Consider the following 17995-nt stretch of genomic DNA (forward strand, 5'->3'; position numbering starts at 1 on the left):
AAAATGAGAGTGGTTGGGGCGGGCTGGAACCAGACAGGAGGGGAGATATGGAATTTGGGTGCAGCACACAGCAGTGTCAAAATAGAAAAGAGTCCAGTAGCACCTTTAAGACTAACCAACTTTACTGTAGCATAAGCTTTCGAGAATCACAGTTCTCCTCTTCAGATGCATGAAGCAGAGTGTGTGTGTGTTTTCTCCCAGCATGATCTCAGTTATAACCGTCCATTAGCCTGACATTTTTATGTATAGTGTGCATTCTCTGAAGTCAGAAGTATGTCGACTGTGTAAGCAGCAGTGGCTCGAGAACATACTTTTGGCCCCTAGCTTATAGGACTTGGTTTGTTTGGCAATTTTAGGGTAGGTCCAAATTAGCTGTTTGTTTTGCAGGCAGAATCCAGATCTGCAGCTGCATTTACAACAGAGACCTCCTCACCATCACAGCCCAACATCTTCATTAACATCTTTGGGATCTTTGACATTACTGCAGTCTCTGCCACCATCTAGGCTGTCTCCTTCTCAGCATCATCCTCCACTTACTCCCAGCCAAGGAGATCCATTCTCTCTGCCACGGACCCAACAGCTGTTTCTATCGAACCAAGTCCATCAGGGAGATTTTTACCGACTGTGTCAACCTGTTATTGGACAACAACATCAACAAGGGGATTCATACTCACCACTGCCAAGGCCTCAGCCAGCACCTTCTCCTTATCAGCAGTTGGCTGTGGATCCTTTTGCCATTGTGTCCAGGGCCCAGCAGATGGTGGAGATCCTATCAGAGGAAAATAGGTCTCTACGGCAAGAGCTAGACGGATGCTACGAGAAAGTAGCAAGGCTGCAAAAGGTAGGACTTGGTGTGGCTTCTGTCTCTTTCTGCACAATGTGAAAACAGCTCTTGTGTTTCACTTCCAGGAAATACAAAGCTCGGCCATTGTGCAAGCTCTTTCAGAACTGTGTGCAGCGTCCTGATAAAAGTCTACATATTTGGACAAATCTACACTATAAGCGTGTGCTATTTTTATTTGTCCTGGTATCCCCTAAGGGAATCTATGGGTTGTGACTTTGTAAGAGTGGTTGAGATAGGTCTGTTAAGAGATCCACAAACCCCAGGGTTCCATAGAGAAATAGAAAAGAGCCATTTTTGTCTTTCCATTTTTGTCTTTCCATTTTTAACACCTACATCTTGCTCTTCCTCCAGGGGAACTTGGAGCGGCTTGCAGGTAGTTCCCAAGCACTTCACGGGGTTGGACCTCTTTTTGCAGTAGAATGACGTGATGTGCTTTTAGCCTGTTGTGTAAAAAGCACGTCCTTTATGAAACACGCTTGCAGAGTGAGAGGAGGCGGCAGAAAGAGGGAAGAGTGTGCATCTTCCTTGAGGTTTAATCAGGTCTTTTTATAGCATCTAAGAAAACATATACACTATGCATTCCATGCTAAATATTTTTCATAACAAAGATATAAATGCCTCTCTTCGTTTTAATTATCTGCTGTAGCTGGAAACAGAAATTCAGCAAGTTTCAGAGGCCTATAAAAACCTGGAAAAGTCTTCCTCAAAGAGGGAAGCCTTGGAAAAGGCTATGAGAAACAAGCTGGAAGGAGAAATTCGCAGGCTCCATGACTTCAACAGGGACCTCAGAGGTAAAAGAAAATTTCTTAAAGTGCTAAAATTCACAGATGTATGCAGTTAATATTATTGATGCAGTCAAAAAGATTATTCTCTTAAAATTCTTTCTGCTTCACCTGTAAAGCACTACACCTTCTCAAGCCTTATTGTGCTTTATCATTGTGAACACTGTGTGGTCACCTGGGCTGGGAAATGTTGACCTTCTGTACAGCGCACTTGGGAACCAGACTTGTTATGCTCTGTCTCAAATATATGAAGAGAGTCTGTGTGTTGGCTGCTTTCTTGAGGGTGTATGAAGTTGCCGGACTCTTCCCATTATTATGACATTCCCTGATATTTTGACCTGAATTATTTGGTCCATTTAACATGAAGCTACATTTTTGCCCCACCCTCTGTGACCAGTTGCCCATCTCTTTGATTTTACAGGGCTTTTTTCTGGGAAAAGAGGTGGTGGAACTCACTGGTACCATATGTGTGTGCGTGTGCGTGCACTCCCAGGACCACTTGATGATGTCACTTCCGGGAAGTGCAGCACCACGGCAAGGGTCATTTAAACCCTGACTTCAGCTGCCTGGCTGGGTTTAAATGGTAGCAGAGAGGGAGAAAGACTGAAGGGGATGGAGGGAAGATACAAAGGGAGAGGGCATAATGGGGGGAAGAGATTGAATGGACTGGGAGCAGGGAGGTAAAGAGATGGAGAATGAGTGGGGGAGTTAAGAGGGTAACGGTGGGAGGAGGTGGCAGAGGGGGAACGAGTGAAGGGGCAGAGAGAAGAGGGGAAGGGGACAAGGTAGAGTTAATGTGGGAAGGAAACGAGTGGGAACAGGGAGGTAAAGAGATGGAGAATGGGGGGGGTTAAGAGGGGAATTGTGACAGGAGGTGGAGGAAAGGGGAGGAGACAAAGGGGAAGGCGACAGAATGGATTGAAGAGAGGGAGGAAAAGAGATGGAGAATGGGTGGGTGGATTAAGAGGGAAAGAGTGGGAGGAGGTGGCAGAGAGGGTGAAGAGTGAAGGGGCGGAGCAAAGAAGGGAAGAGGACAAGAGAGGGTTAATGGAAAGAGATGGAATGAACTGGGAGCAGGGAGGTAAAGGGATGGTGAATAGGTGGGTGGAATAAGAGAAAGAGTGAGAGGAGATGGCAAAGAGGGGGAAGAGTGAAGGGGCGGAGAGAAGAAGGGAAGGAGACAAAGGAAGGTTAATGGGGGAAAGAGACTGAATGGGCTGGGAGCAGGGAGGTAAAGAGATGGCAAATGGATGGGTAGAATAAGATAAAGAGTGACAGGAGGTGGCAGAGAGGGGTAGAGTGAAGGAGCAGAGAGAAGAGGGGAAGGGGACAAAGGAGGGTTAATGGGGGAAAGAGACTGAGTGGGCTGGGAATAAAGAGGTAAAGATATGGAGAATGGGTGTGTGGGTCAAGAAAGTAAGAGTGACAGGAGGTGGTGGACAGGGAAAAAAATAAAGGAGTGAAGAAATAAAGAGGTTTAAAGGAATTAAGAGACAGAATGGGTTCTGGGCAGGGAGATACAGAGATGGAGAATGAGTGGTTGGGCTAAGAGGGGAAGAGTGACAGGAAATGAGGGGGAAAGAGTGGTGGAGGAAAGAGAGAAGGGGTTTAAAGGAGGAAAGAGACAGAATGGGTTGGGATCTTCCCTCCTCCCAACCCTTTCTGTCTCTTTCCCTCTTTAAAACCCCTTCTATCTTTCCTCCACCCCTCCACTCTTTCCCTCTCTCCACCCCTCCTGTCACTCTTTCCTTCTTGATCAATCCACCCATCGATGGTTGTTGTGGGTTTTCCGGGCTGTATTGCCGTGGTCTTGGCATTGTAGTTCCTGACGTTTCGCCAGCAGCTGTGGCTGGCATCTTCAGAGGTGTAGCACCAAAAGACAGAGATCTCTCAGTGTCTCTGATCTCTCAGAGATCTCCACCCATCCTTTCTGATTCTTTATCCGTGCTTTGTCTCCTTGCCCCAGATCTATTCTATCTCTTTCCCCCATTATCCCCTTCACTCTTCCCCTCTTAACCCATTCTCCATCTGTTTACCTCCTTGCACCCGGTCCATTCTCTCTCATTCCCCCTCCAATCACTCCTCCTGTTTTTAATCCACACACTCATTCTCCATCTCTTTTCCTCCCTCTCCTCAGTCCATTCTGTCTCCTTCCCCCTTGTCTCTTCCTTCCACCCTTTCACTCTTTCTCCCTTTCCTCCACCTCCTCTCACTCTTTACCTCCTCATCCCCTCACCCGTTCTCCACCTCTTTTCCTCCCTCTACTCAATCCATTCTGTCTCCTTCCCCCTTGTCTCTTTCCTCCACCCCTTAACTCTTTCTCCCTTTCCTCCACCTCCTGTCACACTCTTTCACTCTTAACCCACCCACTCATTCTCCATCTCTTTTCCTCCCTGCTCCCAGCCCATTCAGTCTCTTCCCCCCAGTATGCACCCTTCCCTTCTCTCTTCTGCTGGCCAGGCAGCAGAAGCGAGCAGGCTGGGATAAAATGCCCCTTTCTGTGCTGCTGCGCAGTGGCATGGAAAGGGACATTTAAACCCCTGCAGCTGGAGCAAGGGGGGGGGTTAAGTTTAAGCTCTAAAACTTTAAAAAGGGCAAGAGTCCTGTAGCGCCATAAAACTAACAAAATTTGTGGTAGGGTATGAGCTTTCGTGAGCCTCAGCTCACTTCTTCAGATAGATCTACAGACATACTAACACGGTTACCTGTCTTGATCTAAAGTCAGTATTATTATCCCCACAATACAGCTGGGGAGCTGGGGTTGAGAGGAGTGGCTTACCCAAGGCCACTCCTAAACTCATGGCCGTGGTGGGGTTCAGACTAGAAGCGTATTGATAGGTGACCCAGCCACTTAACTACTATGTTACAGTTGCTCTCAGTGATCTCTTTCTCACACATGCACTCTAGTCTTGAGTCTTCTCTCCTATCTAGGTCATATTTGACCCACCCTCTTTGGCACTTTCCTCCTGAATTTTTCATTCTGCCCCATTTGTTTACTGTGATCTGAGGAAGAAATTCAGGTGGTTCTTTAATGTTCTGGCTTCAATAACTTTAGTCCATAAAAACTGATTGGCTCCCCATCCAGGGCTCAATTTTTTTTCCTTCTGTGTATTTTTAAATCATCCCAGAAATCGTAATCCTAAAACCTTTAATCTAAAGATAATGGCTTTCTTGAAGGAAATGGTATGATATCCAGCATTGTTTTGATACCCATAATAAAAATTATCCTGAGCTTTCAACTGACAGTTTACATACATTTCTGTATGATACTGTGGTGAGACGGGGGGCCTCTTTTCTGTGGCATCACCTAATGCTGCTGCAGTAATGTCGGGAAGCTCAGAAGCAAGCGAGTGATGCTGATCCCATGATTACCAGCTGTTTCATAGGGAAGGTAGCAACTGGCCCCATGTGACACCTCCCCCGCCACCGCCACCGCCCCCCCCCCCCCCCGTCGTTCTGGCCTTCCAGATGCTACTCATAGATCCAGAGGAGCCGTGTTAGTCTGAATAAATAGAGCTGAATAAAGCTGAATAAATTTCCCTATACAAGAAAGATTGTAGGGGAGGAGCTACACTATGAAGTGAATGCCCGTTAAAATGCTACCCTTATTTTATACTTCACAGGGTGGAACGCTAGTCCAAACTTGCTATGTCCTCTCAGGGACTTGAACATGCTTCATTTGTGTGGTGGTATCTCTGGGAGGGTTCTGGAGAGTGGTTGCCACATATCAAAGTGTACAGTTGGCTCATTGGGTTTTATAAACTATCTAATTTTCTTTAATGTACTTTTCCCCCTGCAGAACGCATGGAGACAGCCAATAAACAGCTGGCAGAAAAAGAGTTTGAGGGTTCTGAGGATAACAGGAAAACTATCTCCCAGCTCTTTGCACAAAGTGAGTTCAGATTTCTAACCTTTGCAACAAATCTCATGTGAGCGCAAAAAGTCAGATAAATGTGGTAAATGTAGGTTTGGGGTGATACCACATGGAGACCTTTAGGACAGGAAGACTTCAATTGTTCAGCTTAGCATAAGATATGATATTTGAATCTTGATGTAGGGCTATCCAGTGCTGAAACTATTTTCACACTAATTTGTGCTCTTCAGATATTTCATTTTAGCATAGAATTGTAGTGGGCAGATCACACACAAGTGGCCTGGCTTGAATCAGTCATCTTTTTGTTGCCCTCCTTTCCAAGCATACTTTTTCTCTGGAACGGCGCTGGATGTTACAAAACTATCCAGGACCGTAGAAAGTTAGGAAAAGTAGATGTTACGACCCCTTCTTTCTCTTGGGTAGATTTGGTCTTTAAGCCTTTTATTCTTGCCCCCTCTTGGCAGATTGCCGCTACCAGGAATTAAATGCCAGAATAACTTAAATTTATCCTTTTAGTAACATGCCCGAGGGTACGTTCGTGGTACTGTGTGGCCCTGAGGAAAGGAATGTGATATAGGAATAACGATACTCTGGAATATAAAAAAAACAAATTAATCTTTTATTTTTTATAAGAAGCACATCGGTTTCATATTATTTCTAAAATCTGATGGTTTCAAAAGAATAGTTGTCAGTTCTTAAGGTGACTTTACTTAAACCCGGTCACACAGATCTTCCCTCAGGCTTCACACACAGTTTGCCTGCTTTTGATATTAATTTCTCTCTCAATTACAAGCAAGACCTTTTCTCAGGTGCGCACACAGTTTGCCTGCTTTCTCCTGACTGAATGTTCTTTCACAAACACGCAGTTCAGGATTCTGCACAGGTTATATTTCTCTCAGTCATCATACACAAGCTCTGGCTGCACCCAGCCGGCCTCTCTTGCCCTGACTGAATCTTTTTCTCTCCACTCTCCCTCTAAAACTGCCTTCACTCCGCCCACTCTCTGTCATCAGCCAATCATATCACTCGCTCATCCCTCTCTTTCACCCCCACTCTTCATCTATACCACACCAAGCATTTAAAGACAAATACACACATTTTACTTAAAATCATTACAAAGACAGTTGCAGAAAATAAGCTGTAGCTGCAGATACCTTTTCTGGTTCTTTGAACTGATGAAAAAAGCCCAGCAATGTTGTTGAACTGCATTACCTAGATAAGAGAGAACTCTATGGAATTAGGCATATTTCCAGTCCTTGATGCATTTAAAATAGGCCACAAGTATTGTTTGTTTACACTCTGCTCAAACACAGTACTGTGTGCTTTTCTATAGAAGTGAGTAAAGTATGAGGGTTTGGAGGCTGAACCTGAGTTGGATGTATAGCCTCTTGGAAGAAAGCAAGGCAGAGCCAAAGAGTAGACATGGGCACGATCCAAAAAAAAAATGCTGATCAAGCTGATCGTGGATCTGCGCTGGTGACGACCCCAGATCACCAATTCACTCCGATCAAGTCCCGTTTCCGAACTGGGATCTGGGATTGGAGGGGCGCCCCCCACACACACTTAGAGCAGATGAGGGGGAAAGTTTTTAACCTGGTGACGAGCCGTCTCCCCTCAGGGAGGGGACGTTTTCTCACACACACACGCACACACTTAGAGCAGAGGGGGGGGGAGTTTTTAACCTGTCCCTGCCTCTCCAAATAGAGTGAGAGAGAGACACCCCGTCAACAAGTTTCAGTCAGCTTTTTAAAAAAAGCAGGGATAGAATCCTCCATTCCTCCCCACCTGATTTTAAAAGCAAGCAGCCAGTCTTCCAAAAGCATATTTTAAACAGGAAGAAAGTAAAACCAGGATCCTCACGGATCCTATGGTTTTTTAAATAGGAAAAACACAAATGAAACATCAAATCACATATCACAGCCAGGTCCACAGACTGAAATATAAAAAACACAGATCCAAAAATATTTGGCGCTGCCACGGTGAAAAACATGAATCTGAGACACGGATCCCCATGAATTCATATGATTTTTACATTGAAACAAAACAAAAAGGCTGTCATATTTTAGATCGTTTGGTCTTGTTTGTGGCATTGGACATGATCTGGGACAGTATACACTCCCGCTCAGCAACTCTGAGCCCTCTATTTACCATTGACCCACTGGGCTGAGAAGCCAGGAGGAGAGAGAGATCTCTTCTCAGTGTTAACTCTTTCAACGCACTGAATGAATTCAGGACGAGAGGAGCGCAAAACAGCTTCTGCTGATAGCCGCACTCAAAGCCAGGGGTTTTTGTTTTCTCTCTCTCTTAACCCCTTCCTCTCCCAATCACTTTGCTTATATTTTTCTCAGGAAGCCACCTTTTCACTCACAACTGTTTGCTTTTCCTCGCTAGGGGAAATATTATCAAGTTTCAAACAGCTCAGGCACTCCCCTGCCTCCGTTGCCAGGAGAATAGATTGTTGGCGCCTGAATGTCTAGCTTCCCGATCCTATCACGGTCGCCCCGTCCAGCCCCCACCCGACTGCTGGATCGTTTGCCGTGGAAGACAACAATCCACCAGGTCCCGATTGCGCGAATGCCATTATCGTGGGGGTTTTTTGATTGTAATGCAGATCATGCCCATCTCTACCAAAGAGTGCTTATGCAAGTTTTACCTGCAATCCCTCTCATTTCCCTCACATCCGTGTAACTCCCTAGCCTTGACTCTATTTTGCTTTGCAAAAGTGCTGGGCAGAAGAATTTTTCCCTTTCCAAAATGTGGAAGAAATGTGCTGTGCTTCTGTTTTTCTGGTGTGTGCACAAAAATAGTCTTGGGTTATGACCTCTGTCCAGAAGAGCAGATTGATGATAGTAGAAACCAAAATGACAGGTATGAAAATGCTGCCTTTCTCTCTTGGCAGGAATGTCTTGGGATTTAAGACAGTGAATCAGTCTTGCTATGCTAGGAGCTCCACCCAGTAGACAGTCACAGCACTTAACATGCGGCTGTTAGTTTATAATTGCATGACAGAGGATTTGCAAGTGCATTCCATTTTTCTCCAAGACATACATTTCATTCTGGCAGGATTCTCAGTCTGCTTCAAAATAACATAAGGAGAATTACTGCATCTTTATTCAGAGCATGTTTGGCCTCAGATAGCATTTGTTGCAGATGGTGACACAGTATCATGTCTTTGGAGAAAAAGTCGGATAAGGACATCTAATAGCAACTATTAACATCTAAGTAACACTCTTTAATAGGGGTGTGCAACTCCAAAAGATTTGGGCTTCCTGCTTCTGGTTTATCCAGAGCAGGAAAAAAAATCAGGTAAACCCGAAACCCGAAGCAGCAAGCAGATTCGGGATTATTAGGGACGATTCGGCCAATGGGAAATGCTGCTCTCGGCTATCTGGGGTCCTGGGTGGGGTCATTTTCTTCCCTATTAACACCAAATTTGCAGGGGACCCTCTCCCAACCCTCCTCTCACGGCCACCCAAGTTTCAGGGAGATTGGACTTCAGGGAGCCATGTTATTGCCCCCCAAAGAAGGTCACCCCAGCCGCAGCCTATCTCCATTGTTTCCTATGGAAAAAAATGGGGGGAAGGTTACCAGGAGGCTGGGTGTGGCATTTTGCAAGCAAAATGCACCAAACCTCCAGGGGACCCTCTCCCAACTCTCCTCCCATGTCCACCCAAGTTTCAGGGAGATTGAACTTCGGGGGGCCATGTTATGGCCCCCCAAAGAAGGTCCCCCAGCCACATTCCCTATGAGGACTAAATTCACACCAGAGAATCACAATAAGAAAAAATTGATTAAAAATACACAACAAAACCATATGAAGCAAGTGAATGAGCAATTAGAAGTGAACTAATGAACAACCTCCCTCAGTGCAGCCAAATTGATGAAAGGGGATCAACTTCACTCCAGAGAATCATCCATTGAATTCAACCGAAACCAAACTGAACCATATGTTGAAAACTAGTGGGCTGTTCTAGGAGGCTGGTGGTGGCATTTTGCAAGCAAAATGCACCAAACTTGTAGGGGACCTACTCCTACCTGCCCGCTGGAGATCACCCAAGCATCAAGGAGAGATTGGACTTTGAGGGGCCATGTAATGGTTCCCCAAAGAAGGTTGACCACCACCCCAGCCACCCCACTTTCTATTGTGGGAAAATCCAGACTCCCACAATAGAAACACATGGAATGTGACATCCATGGCCACAGGCAGAAACCCCTCAATAAATCCCCCAACAGCCCAACAAAACCAAAGACAAACTCCTCAAAATTCCCCAGCACCCCCAGAGCTGGCCAGCCAGCCACTCTCCATGCTTCCCTTTGGGGCCAACCATCGCAACAGAGATTCATACACACACAAAAATCAATTTTAAAAAAATATATTTCTTGGTAACAGCAATACATCACAACACTGTTAAATCACAATGTACAGTCCTAGATTAAATCAACCCCCACCATCACACCGGAGAATCAAAAACACACCAAAAATAATGTTTTAAGTTTCATTTCTTGAATTTTTGGGAACAGCATTAATAGCACATTCAAATCACAACATACAGTCCTCCACCTTGAAACAAATTCTAACATCACACCAGAGAATCACAAACTAAAAATTTTTTTAAAAAAATTTTCATGTCATGAATTTCTGGGAACAGCGTTAATAGCACATTCAAATCACTGTCCCACCTTGAAACAATTTTTTTTAAAAAAATACTGTCCTCCCAGAGAATCTCCTAATTGGGAAGGGAATTGCTACTTGCTGCAGCAGCAGCTGGCTCTTTCTCTCAGCCAATCTCCCTTGCCTGATCACTCCTCTCCCCCTCCCTCTCCTGCCCCTCTCACTCCCCTCTTTCCCCTCCCATCAATTGAAAGCTCTTTGAAGCTTTTTTCCCCTTGCTGCAACAAGGGGAAAAGGCTTCACAGAGCAACCTGAATCAACCCGAAGCGATTCGGGTTGCTCTGCTTTGAGTTTCCTATCCTTAAAATTTTGTTGTGGAAGTTTATCTATTTACCATGGATGTTGAAATGGAATTTAAATACCTGCACCGGAATCCTAATCAGAACAATTATAGTTTATAAGCTGCATTTGGATCAAAGGTACTTAATGGCCACCCTGGGCATCTAGGAAGAAGAATCGGCCTATTGCCATTTGGAGTTGGACTTCTTCTGTGCTGTTTTTTGCTTCAAACAAACTAATGGGCCTTGGTTAAAAGTCAGTATGCAAAACTACTGGACTCCCCCTATCTCTCAAAAAAAATATATAGATTGCTCTTGTGCACTTACTGTGAGGCTATCCAAGTCCTTCCTTACTAGCACAACTTTAAGACTGAGCGAAAAGAAAGGATGTGTGCCAGTCAAATTGGAGATAACGTCGTATTGCTAGTAACAAATACTGGATTATTTTTGATTTTCTGTGGAGAGCAAGACTCCTGATTGACTGTCCATTGGAACCATATAATCCTTGAGGTTAATATGATTTAAAACACATAATTGTCAACAAACACACACAATTACTATGGAAACGAGGGCTTCAGCACCACAACTGGCTGGTTTGAATTGCCTTGACCTAATGGATTTGGTTTCCTGTCTGCAACTGAGCAGATTAGAGAGGGCTGTTCCATATGTAAATGAGAAGAGTAACACTGCAACAGAGAAATTACTGAATATTTAATACAACTGTTGTGTATGAAATATTCAGTAATTTCATCTTTACAATGAAAGAAACCCTAATGTTAAAAATGTTACTGATATTTAGGTCTAAAATATTTGTGTGAATATTGCAGTCTTACTGGGTTGTTGAAACTCTCTCGTTTAGTTGTGGCTCCATGACAGAGTTTATGGTTGCAAGGGCAAGGTTCCAGGGTCAAAACTGCTTGTCCAAATCAAGTGTTTCCAGTTCAGTCTCTGGAGTCTCCAGAAAGGATCTTCAGTACTAAAAGACAGGAAAGGTCCTTGCCAGAAACCCTGGGGAACTGCTGCCAGAATAGACTGTGTCTGGCTACTGTAGTCAAGTGACTGAGGGAGAGCAAGCTGAATTCAAATGAGAGGAAAGTGATGCTGGTTAGTAAGGCTGATCTCCTAGGAAGGCTTGTTTGGCCCGTCTTGAATGAGGTGAGCCTCTCATTGGCTGACTCGGTCAAGAGCTTGAAGATTTGTTGGGTCCTGCCTTGTTGATGGAAGAACAGGTTGATACGTTATCTAAGTGCCAATTGTTGATTACATGTGGACATTGTCCTAGAAATAGCTGCTTTGTCCTAGAAATAGCTCCATGCTACTACGGTCTTGACTTCAGTAACCTGCTCTAGATTGGGCTTTCCTTGAAGGCAACTCGGAAACCTCGGTGCAAAAAAGCTTACCTTTGGCTAGAACAAGCAATTTTGAACAAGTTAAACCCTTTTTGAGACACCATTACTGTTTGCCTGTCTATTTTTGTGCTGATTGCAAGATGCTAGTTCTTACCTGCACTTCATGACCCAAGGGTTCAGACACCCAACAAACCATCTCTCCCTGTACGAGCCCAAGTACCAGTTACTTTCCCCACAACATCATCTCCTTGCTCACCCACACCCAGGAAAGTTCAACCACAACTCTGCATTTGGGTAGTAGGCCTAGCCCTGTGACACATTCTCCCATTGGAGGTTAGGAGCCTGTCTGCCTTGCCAGCCTTCAGGAAGGCATTTGGGGTGGTTTTAAGAAGGTTTTTAGTTAACAGCGATGACAAATTGAATTTTATTCCTTGTCTTCTCAATGATGATTGGCCCTCTATGGGGCAGAGGAGGCAAGGTAGAACATTTTAGTTAAATAAATAAATAACATAGATGAACACTTTAACTCCATATAATATAGCTTCATATATTTATGTTCAGCTTTTGTATAGTGTTTGTGTGTTCAGAGTGCTTCGTGTACATTACTATTTTGTAATTCTTACAGCAATCCTGTAAAATAGGCTGTTACTCTGACAGAGTTTCCAGCATCATTTGGGACCTGAACCAAGGGTGGAGTTGTTCATTGCTGCTGGTACACAATTAAGGGTATTAATAGCTTGGTTCTTATTTATGGCCGGCTGTTGGGTTTTGATAGCTGGGCCCTATTATCTGTCAGATTCTTCTTTAACTCTTTAGTCATTTGCCCCAGTCTCCCAGTGAACCTTCCCATCCCCATTCGTTGCTCACTCCCTTCATCTGATCTCTCAGCTTCTCAAAGGCATGAACACCTCTAGTGGAGGGTAGAATTGGCTGGTTCTGCCCTTTATAAACTCATCCTCTTCTTACTTGCCGTCTCACAAGTCCTACATCTCTGATGCATAGCTCTTAAGGTTGTCTCATCTCCTGCTGCGGTGCCCTACTCAGGCCTCCTTCACCATCACTGTCCCCCAGATCTTTGCCTCCTGAAGTGATACAGTAGATGCTTGCTGCTCTGGTCTCTCCACATCTGTCCTATGCCATCTTCCTCCCTTTCAACATCTCCTTCAGTCTCTTTGTCTTTGACTCAGTGGATGAGCTGAATACTCTGTTGACCTCATCTGCACCCTCCACTTGTGCCCCTGAACCTCTCCTCTTCCCACTTCTGGTTGCCATCGCCCTGCCACCTCGCCTCCTCTCTGCTACACAGTCATCCTATTCCTCTCCTCTGGATCCTTCACTGTTGAGTTTAAAGATGCCACTGTCTTCCACTGATCTCAAAAAACCATCTGATAATCTAGACCTGGTCTTTGACCATAATGAATATTTCAGTTCATCTGTTAACCCAGCCTTTCTCTCCAACTACTGCAGAATTTCCCTTATAACCTTTACAATCAAACTTTTAGCTCATACAGCTTATTTCCACTGGTCTCAACTTTATTACCTCCAACTTCTCTCTTGGCCCCCTACCATCTGGATGTGACCCTCTTCTGTCCACTGAAATCACCCTCATCAGAATCACGGACAGTTTCTTCACCACCAATCCAAAGATCTCTATTTTCATTTTCCTTGAACATTCTGACTGCTGCATTTCCCTTCATGTCCTTGTTTCTGGGTTCCTTTCATCCTCCTCGAAATGGAGACCAGAGTTCTCTCCAAGGTTGCCATTATGAACTTTCTCCTGGCTCTTGGGTTGACTTTTAAGTTCATCTTTTTTGGGCAGACAAAGAAACCCAGAGGGAGAAAGAGAAGCTGGAGGCTGAACTGGCAGCTGCTCGCTCCACTAATGAGGATCAGCGGAGGCACATTGAGATTCGGGACCAAGCCCTGAACAGTGCTCAGGCCAAGGTGGTGAAACTGGAGGAAGAGGTATTGGTTTTGTTTGTATTAGGACATTGATATCCTGCCTAGTTAAATGTACCCAGTGGTTTCTTGGGATCAGAGGAGCTGCTGGAAGTTCTCGACATGGCACCAAAGGACATGTTCCAGCACCGGTGTTCGTTCAGTTTTGGCTACATTTCATGGTTTTTAAATTTAAAACGTTAACATATTACACAAGACTATTACACAAGATTACACAATCAAAGTGTAACAACAAGTAAAATACTAGCAATCTAGTCCATGAAGGGAGTAGGAAGAAGAGAAAAAGCAATCCAAAGCCTGGGTAAACAGATGTTTTTATTCATGACTAAAAGTGCTAGGTGCTAGGCAAATACCTTCAAGAAGGGCATTCCAAAGAAGTGGTGTTACCACAGAGAAGGCCCTGTGGGGTTACCAACCACCAGAAGACGGGATCATGCAGAAAAGGACCCTCTTCAGAAGACCTTAATTACCAGACAACAGCAGTATCCAAAGCATAAACTTTGCCCAATATCACACCCATGTCATAATGTCAGCTTTACAGTTCAAGGTTTTGTCTGCATCTGGGAATCCATGTGTCTGTGATTGGATGCTGTCCAATGGTTAAGATCTGCATCAAAACTCTATTGGGTCATCCCTCCCCAATATGTGAGTTGGACGTCCATTGAGGACAGGTCCTCTTGTGTTGTGGCGCTGCACTTACGAAATGTCTTCCTTTGCAACTTGTTCCTGGTGTCAAGCATGTTTTCTTTCTGCTGCAAGATCAAACCATTTTTGTTCACCAGAATATTTTAAGATTGTTAACTGTTGGTGGTGAGTGTTTAGGTATTATTACTGCTGTTGGTCTTTTGGTTTAATGTCCTGGATATATATTTGAACTTAATTATCCAAGACGATCTGGATTTGGTCTGCTACAAAGGGCAGATTAGGGACTAGGCAGTAATTGGTCACATCATTTTTATGTAGGGATGGTTTTTTAAGTAGTGGGCAGATAGCTACTTCTTTGAGAGGCTAAGGGAAGATGCCTGGGAACCAGTTTGGTGTAGTGGGTAAGAGCGGTGGGACTCTAATCCGGAGAACCGGGTTTGATTCTCCATTCCTCTTCTTGAAGCCAGCTGGGTGACCTTGGGTCAATCACAGCTTCTCAGAGCTCTCCCAGCCCCTCCCACACAGGGTGATTGTTGTGAGGATAATAATAACACACTTTGTTAACTGCTCTGAGTGTGGCATTGTTGTCCTGAAGGGTGGTATATAAATCAAATATTATTATTAGTATTACTACTACTACTATTATTACTATTGAGTTAGTGGTTGATTTATGATATATGTCAAGGGCTCATTTATGTGGTCTTTCTACGATTTTAGCAGCCAAGATGAGCAACAATCCAATGCACAAATAGTGACACTCACAAATCCCAGAATCCCATCAGTATCCATCACTGTAACTGGATAAGAATGGCCCATAAGTGAACTAGACGGTTTATTAAACATTTCTGCTGCCTCTCCTGCATTACAGGTGGCATCCATGTCAGAGTATATTCAGGCTATTTTATCAGGGAAAAAAACTCAGCAAAGGTGTCACAGCGAAGTGCCTGTTCCTGAGCCAGTAAAGGTTCAGATTTAGGAGTCAGAAGATGTTGAGATACCTGAATTAATTTGGATGGTCATGAAACAGCTGATTCAATTGTGGCAGTGAAATAATGTTTCTTTGCCTCTATCACCAATGCTTCATAGACCTTCCAGTAGGCTCTATAGCACACACGATTAGATTCAGTGCAAGTTTTCCACTGGTGTCTTTCTAGATTCTGGCCATCTTTGATAAATCCCAGCTCTCTAACTCCCAGCTGCCAGCTGCACTGAATTAATGCATCTACCATACGTTTTGCTTTATGTAAAGATTGCCCCCACAATGTTGAAGGCATGCCCCAAGTACCTTACATTTGTGGTACTAGTGAGCACAGAGGAACTATACAACAGTTTTAGGCTGCAGTGATGTTAGTGTCGTCCAGCAGATGGTGTTTCTGTGCCAGGTGTTTGTGGTGTCCAGATACGTAAGTGCTAGAGCCCTCCCTCTTTTATAGTGGGGGAACTTCTTCCACTTAGTGCATGTGATGACTGGGCTCTGGCTGCACACCCTAGGCTAACAGCCACAGGCCAAGAGCCATTTTTCATTTACTCTTTGCTTTGTGCTTCTGATGATATGCTGGCCCTTTGTAGCTGAAGGAGGGGTCAATCTTTCTCCTGTGGTCCTGGAGTGGGGCAGTCAAGATGCTTGGGTAGCTCCTCCTCCATCTTGCGCAGGTTCGGATGAAAACTTGCGATCCTAGTGGAGGGCTTCCCAGGCTCTTCAGTTTTTCCAGCCCTGGTCAGCAGGGGACGCATCGTTCTTCGCTCTTCCGAGAGCAGCAATCCTGAAAAGACACGGAGAGAAAGGCGCGGGCTCTCAGGGAAAAAGGAAGGACGTGTTCCTCCCCCCCCCCCAAGTTGTTTTTGGCGGCAGGAGCCGGGGGGATGAGCCGCAGAGCCGACGATCCTTGGTAGCTAGGACCCGGCGTCTGCCAAGGCACAGGAGGAGTGGTCTGCAACGCTGCTGTTGCCGCAACCCCGGGAAGAACTGCAAGCAGCTCCCAAGCAGCAAACACCTCGATTGCTGCGCCAAAATGTGAGTGAAGGCTTATGCCTTCTTGAAAACTTCTGACCGAGCCAAAAAAGCGGGGGAGGGGGAGCCGTGGGTAAACCGTTTAAGTGAGGCTGTGAAGAGTTTGGAAGCCAGAGGCAGCCCTGAGTTTAGCGGCTGGGTGCTAATCGGTCAGAGGACCGAATTACCCTTTGGTAGTGTGGAACTAATAGTCTCAGTAGGGAGACGGGTTTTCCCTGATACTGGGTCCCTGTTTGTACTGGTCGAAGGGGATAAGGCTGACAAGATGGCATTTTACTTAAACTGTTCCTGCTTACTTTCACTTTTAGGCGGGAAGATTTTGGTGGGAATGACGTCAGAAGCCAGCATAACTGAGGCAAGGGAAGCTAATACAATGTCAAGCAGCTTGGAGTCTTCTAATGCCTCAAGGCCTACATACTCCAACCAAGGGGATAACCCGTGGAGTAGTTATCTTGATCTGTCAGGGACAGATGCAAAAGCCAATATACTGGCCTGGCTAAGCACAGAAATCAAGAAAGGACTAGACTCATCAGTCAAAGACCTTAGAGCACAATTAGACCCCCAGAGGCAAAGTCAACAACGGCCTAGTACCTCTAAAGGGAAAAGGCCTGCGGAACCCACTACATACATCAAACCAAAAAAGAGGAGAGCAGACCTGCAAATAGAGGATGTCTCCAGCGACTCAGATGAGTCCCCCTGGGGTTCTGAAGCATCTCAACAAACCTCAGATGCTGAAGAAGGAGAATTGTCAGAGGAGGAAGTTATGGAGACAAACCAGATCCAAACTAGGCTTTTTCCTCCAGAAATGTTTTCCAAACTGCTAGCAAAGGTGCTGAGAACCTTGGAAACATCTCATTCCACTGCAGGAAGGACAGAAGCGGAACTCCCATATCCTCAAGGCTTGGAAAGAGCTCTGCCAAAAGGGGGTCCTAAACACATAGGAGTGCCACTCCCAGCCATTTTCCATTATGTTCTGAAAACAGAGTGGGATAACCCGGCAAAGCCTAAACTCTATCAATCAGTTTTTCACAAGATCTACTCCTTGTCGGCTAATGATTCCAAAAAAATCAAACTTCCCACAGTGGATGATCCTATCTCCAGTTTGGCAACGTCTTCGGTACTACCCATGGATGCTGAAGGTATGCCAAAGGACCCTTCAGACAAAAAGATTGAGCAAGCGCTGCGCAGGAATTTTAAGGCATCAGCAGCATCTCTTAAATCCTCAGCGACGGGATCCTTATTCGCAAGAGCAGCCTTTACGTGGGCCTCAGACCTGGCATCGGCGGGCAAAGAGGTTCCAAAGGAAATCAGAAATGAAGCAAAGAAAATAGCATTGGCAGCTGCCTTCTCTGCAGACACAACTCTGGACTCCTTTCAGATGTCTGCCAGGGCCATGGGCTTTAACGTAGCAGCCTGGCAGAACATGTGGCTTAGGAATTGGGATGTGGACCCACCAGCTTGTAGCAAGGTGCCAGCAATTCCTTTTTCAGGCACCAAGCTTTTTGGGGAAGACCTGGACAGATTCCTGGTGGAAGATGCAGAGAAAAAGAAGGTCCTGCCATCAAAGAATTCCTTGGAATT

The 17995-nt window shown here is 45.1% G+C and overlaps 1 protein-coding gene across 2 annotated transcripts in view; it reads left to right on the forward strand.

Moving 5' to 3' along the window:
• Positions 1–17995, forward strand: part of AMOT (angiomotin) — a 95169-nt gene that overhangs the window by 47584 nt on the left and 29590 nt on the right. For both annotated transcript variants that reach the window (XM_054995907.1, XM_054995905.1), the window contains exons 4-7: positions 388–841; positions 1491–1635; positions 5426–5518; positions 13619–13764. In XM_054995907.1, the coding sequence (XP_054851882.1) occupies positions 388–841; positions 1491–1635; positions 5426–5518; positions 13619–13764 (838 nt within the window). The remainder of the gene's footprint in view (positions 1–387; positions 842–1490; positions 1636–5425; positions 5519–13618; positions 13765–17995) is intronic.

The sequence above is a fragment of the Eublepharis macularius genome, chromosome 13, assembly GCF_028583425.1.
Source record: "Eublepharis macularius isolate TG4126 chromosome 13, MPM_Emac_v1.0, whole genome shotgun sequence".
NCBI classification, from domain to species: domain Eukaryota; kingdom Metazoa; phylum Chordata; class Lepidosauria; order Squamata; family Eublepharidae; genus Eublepharis; species Eublepharis macularius.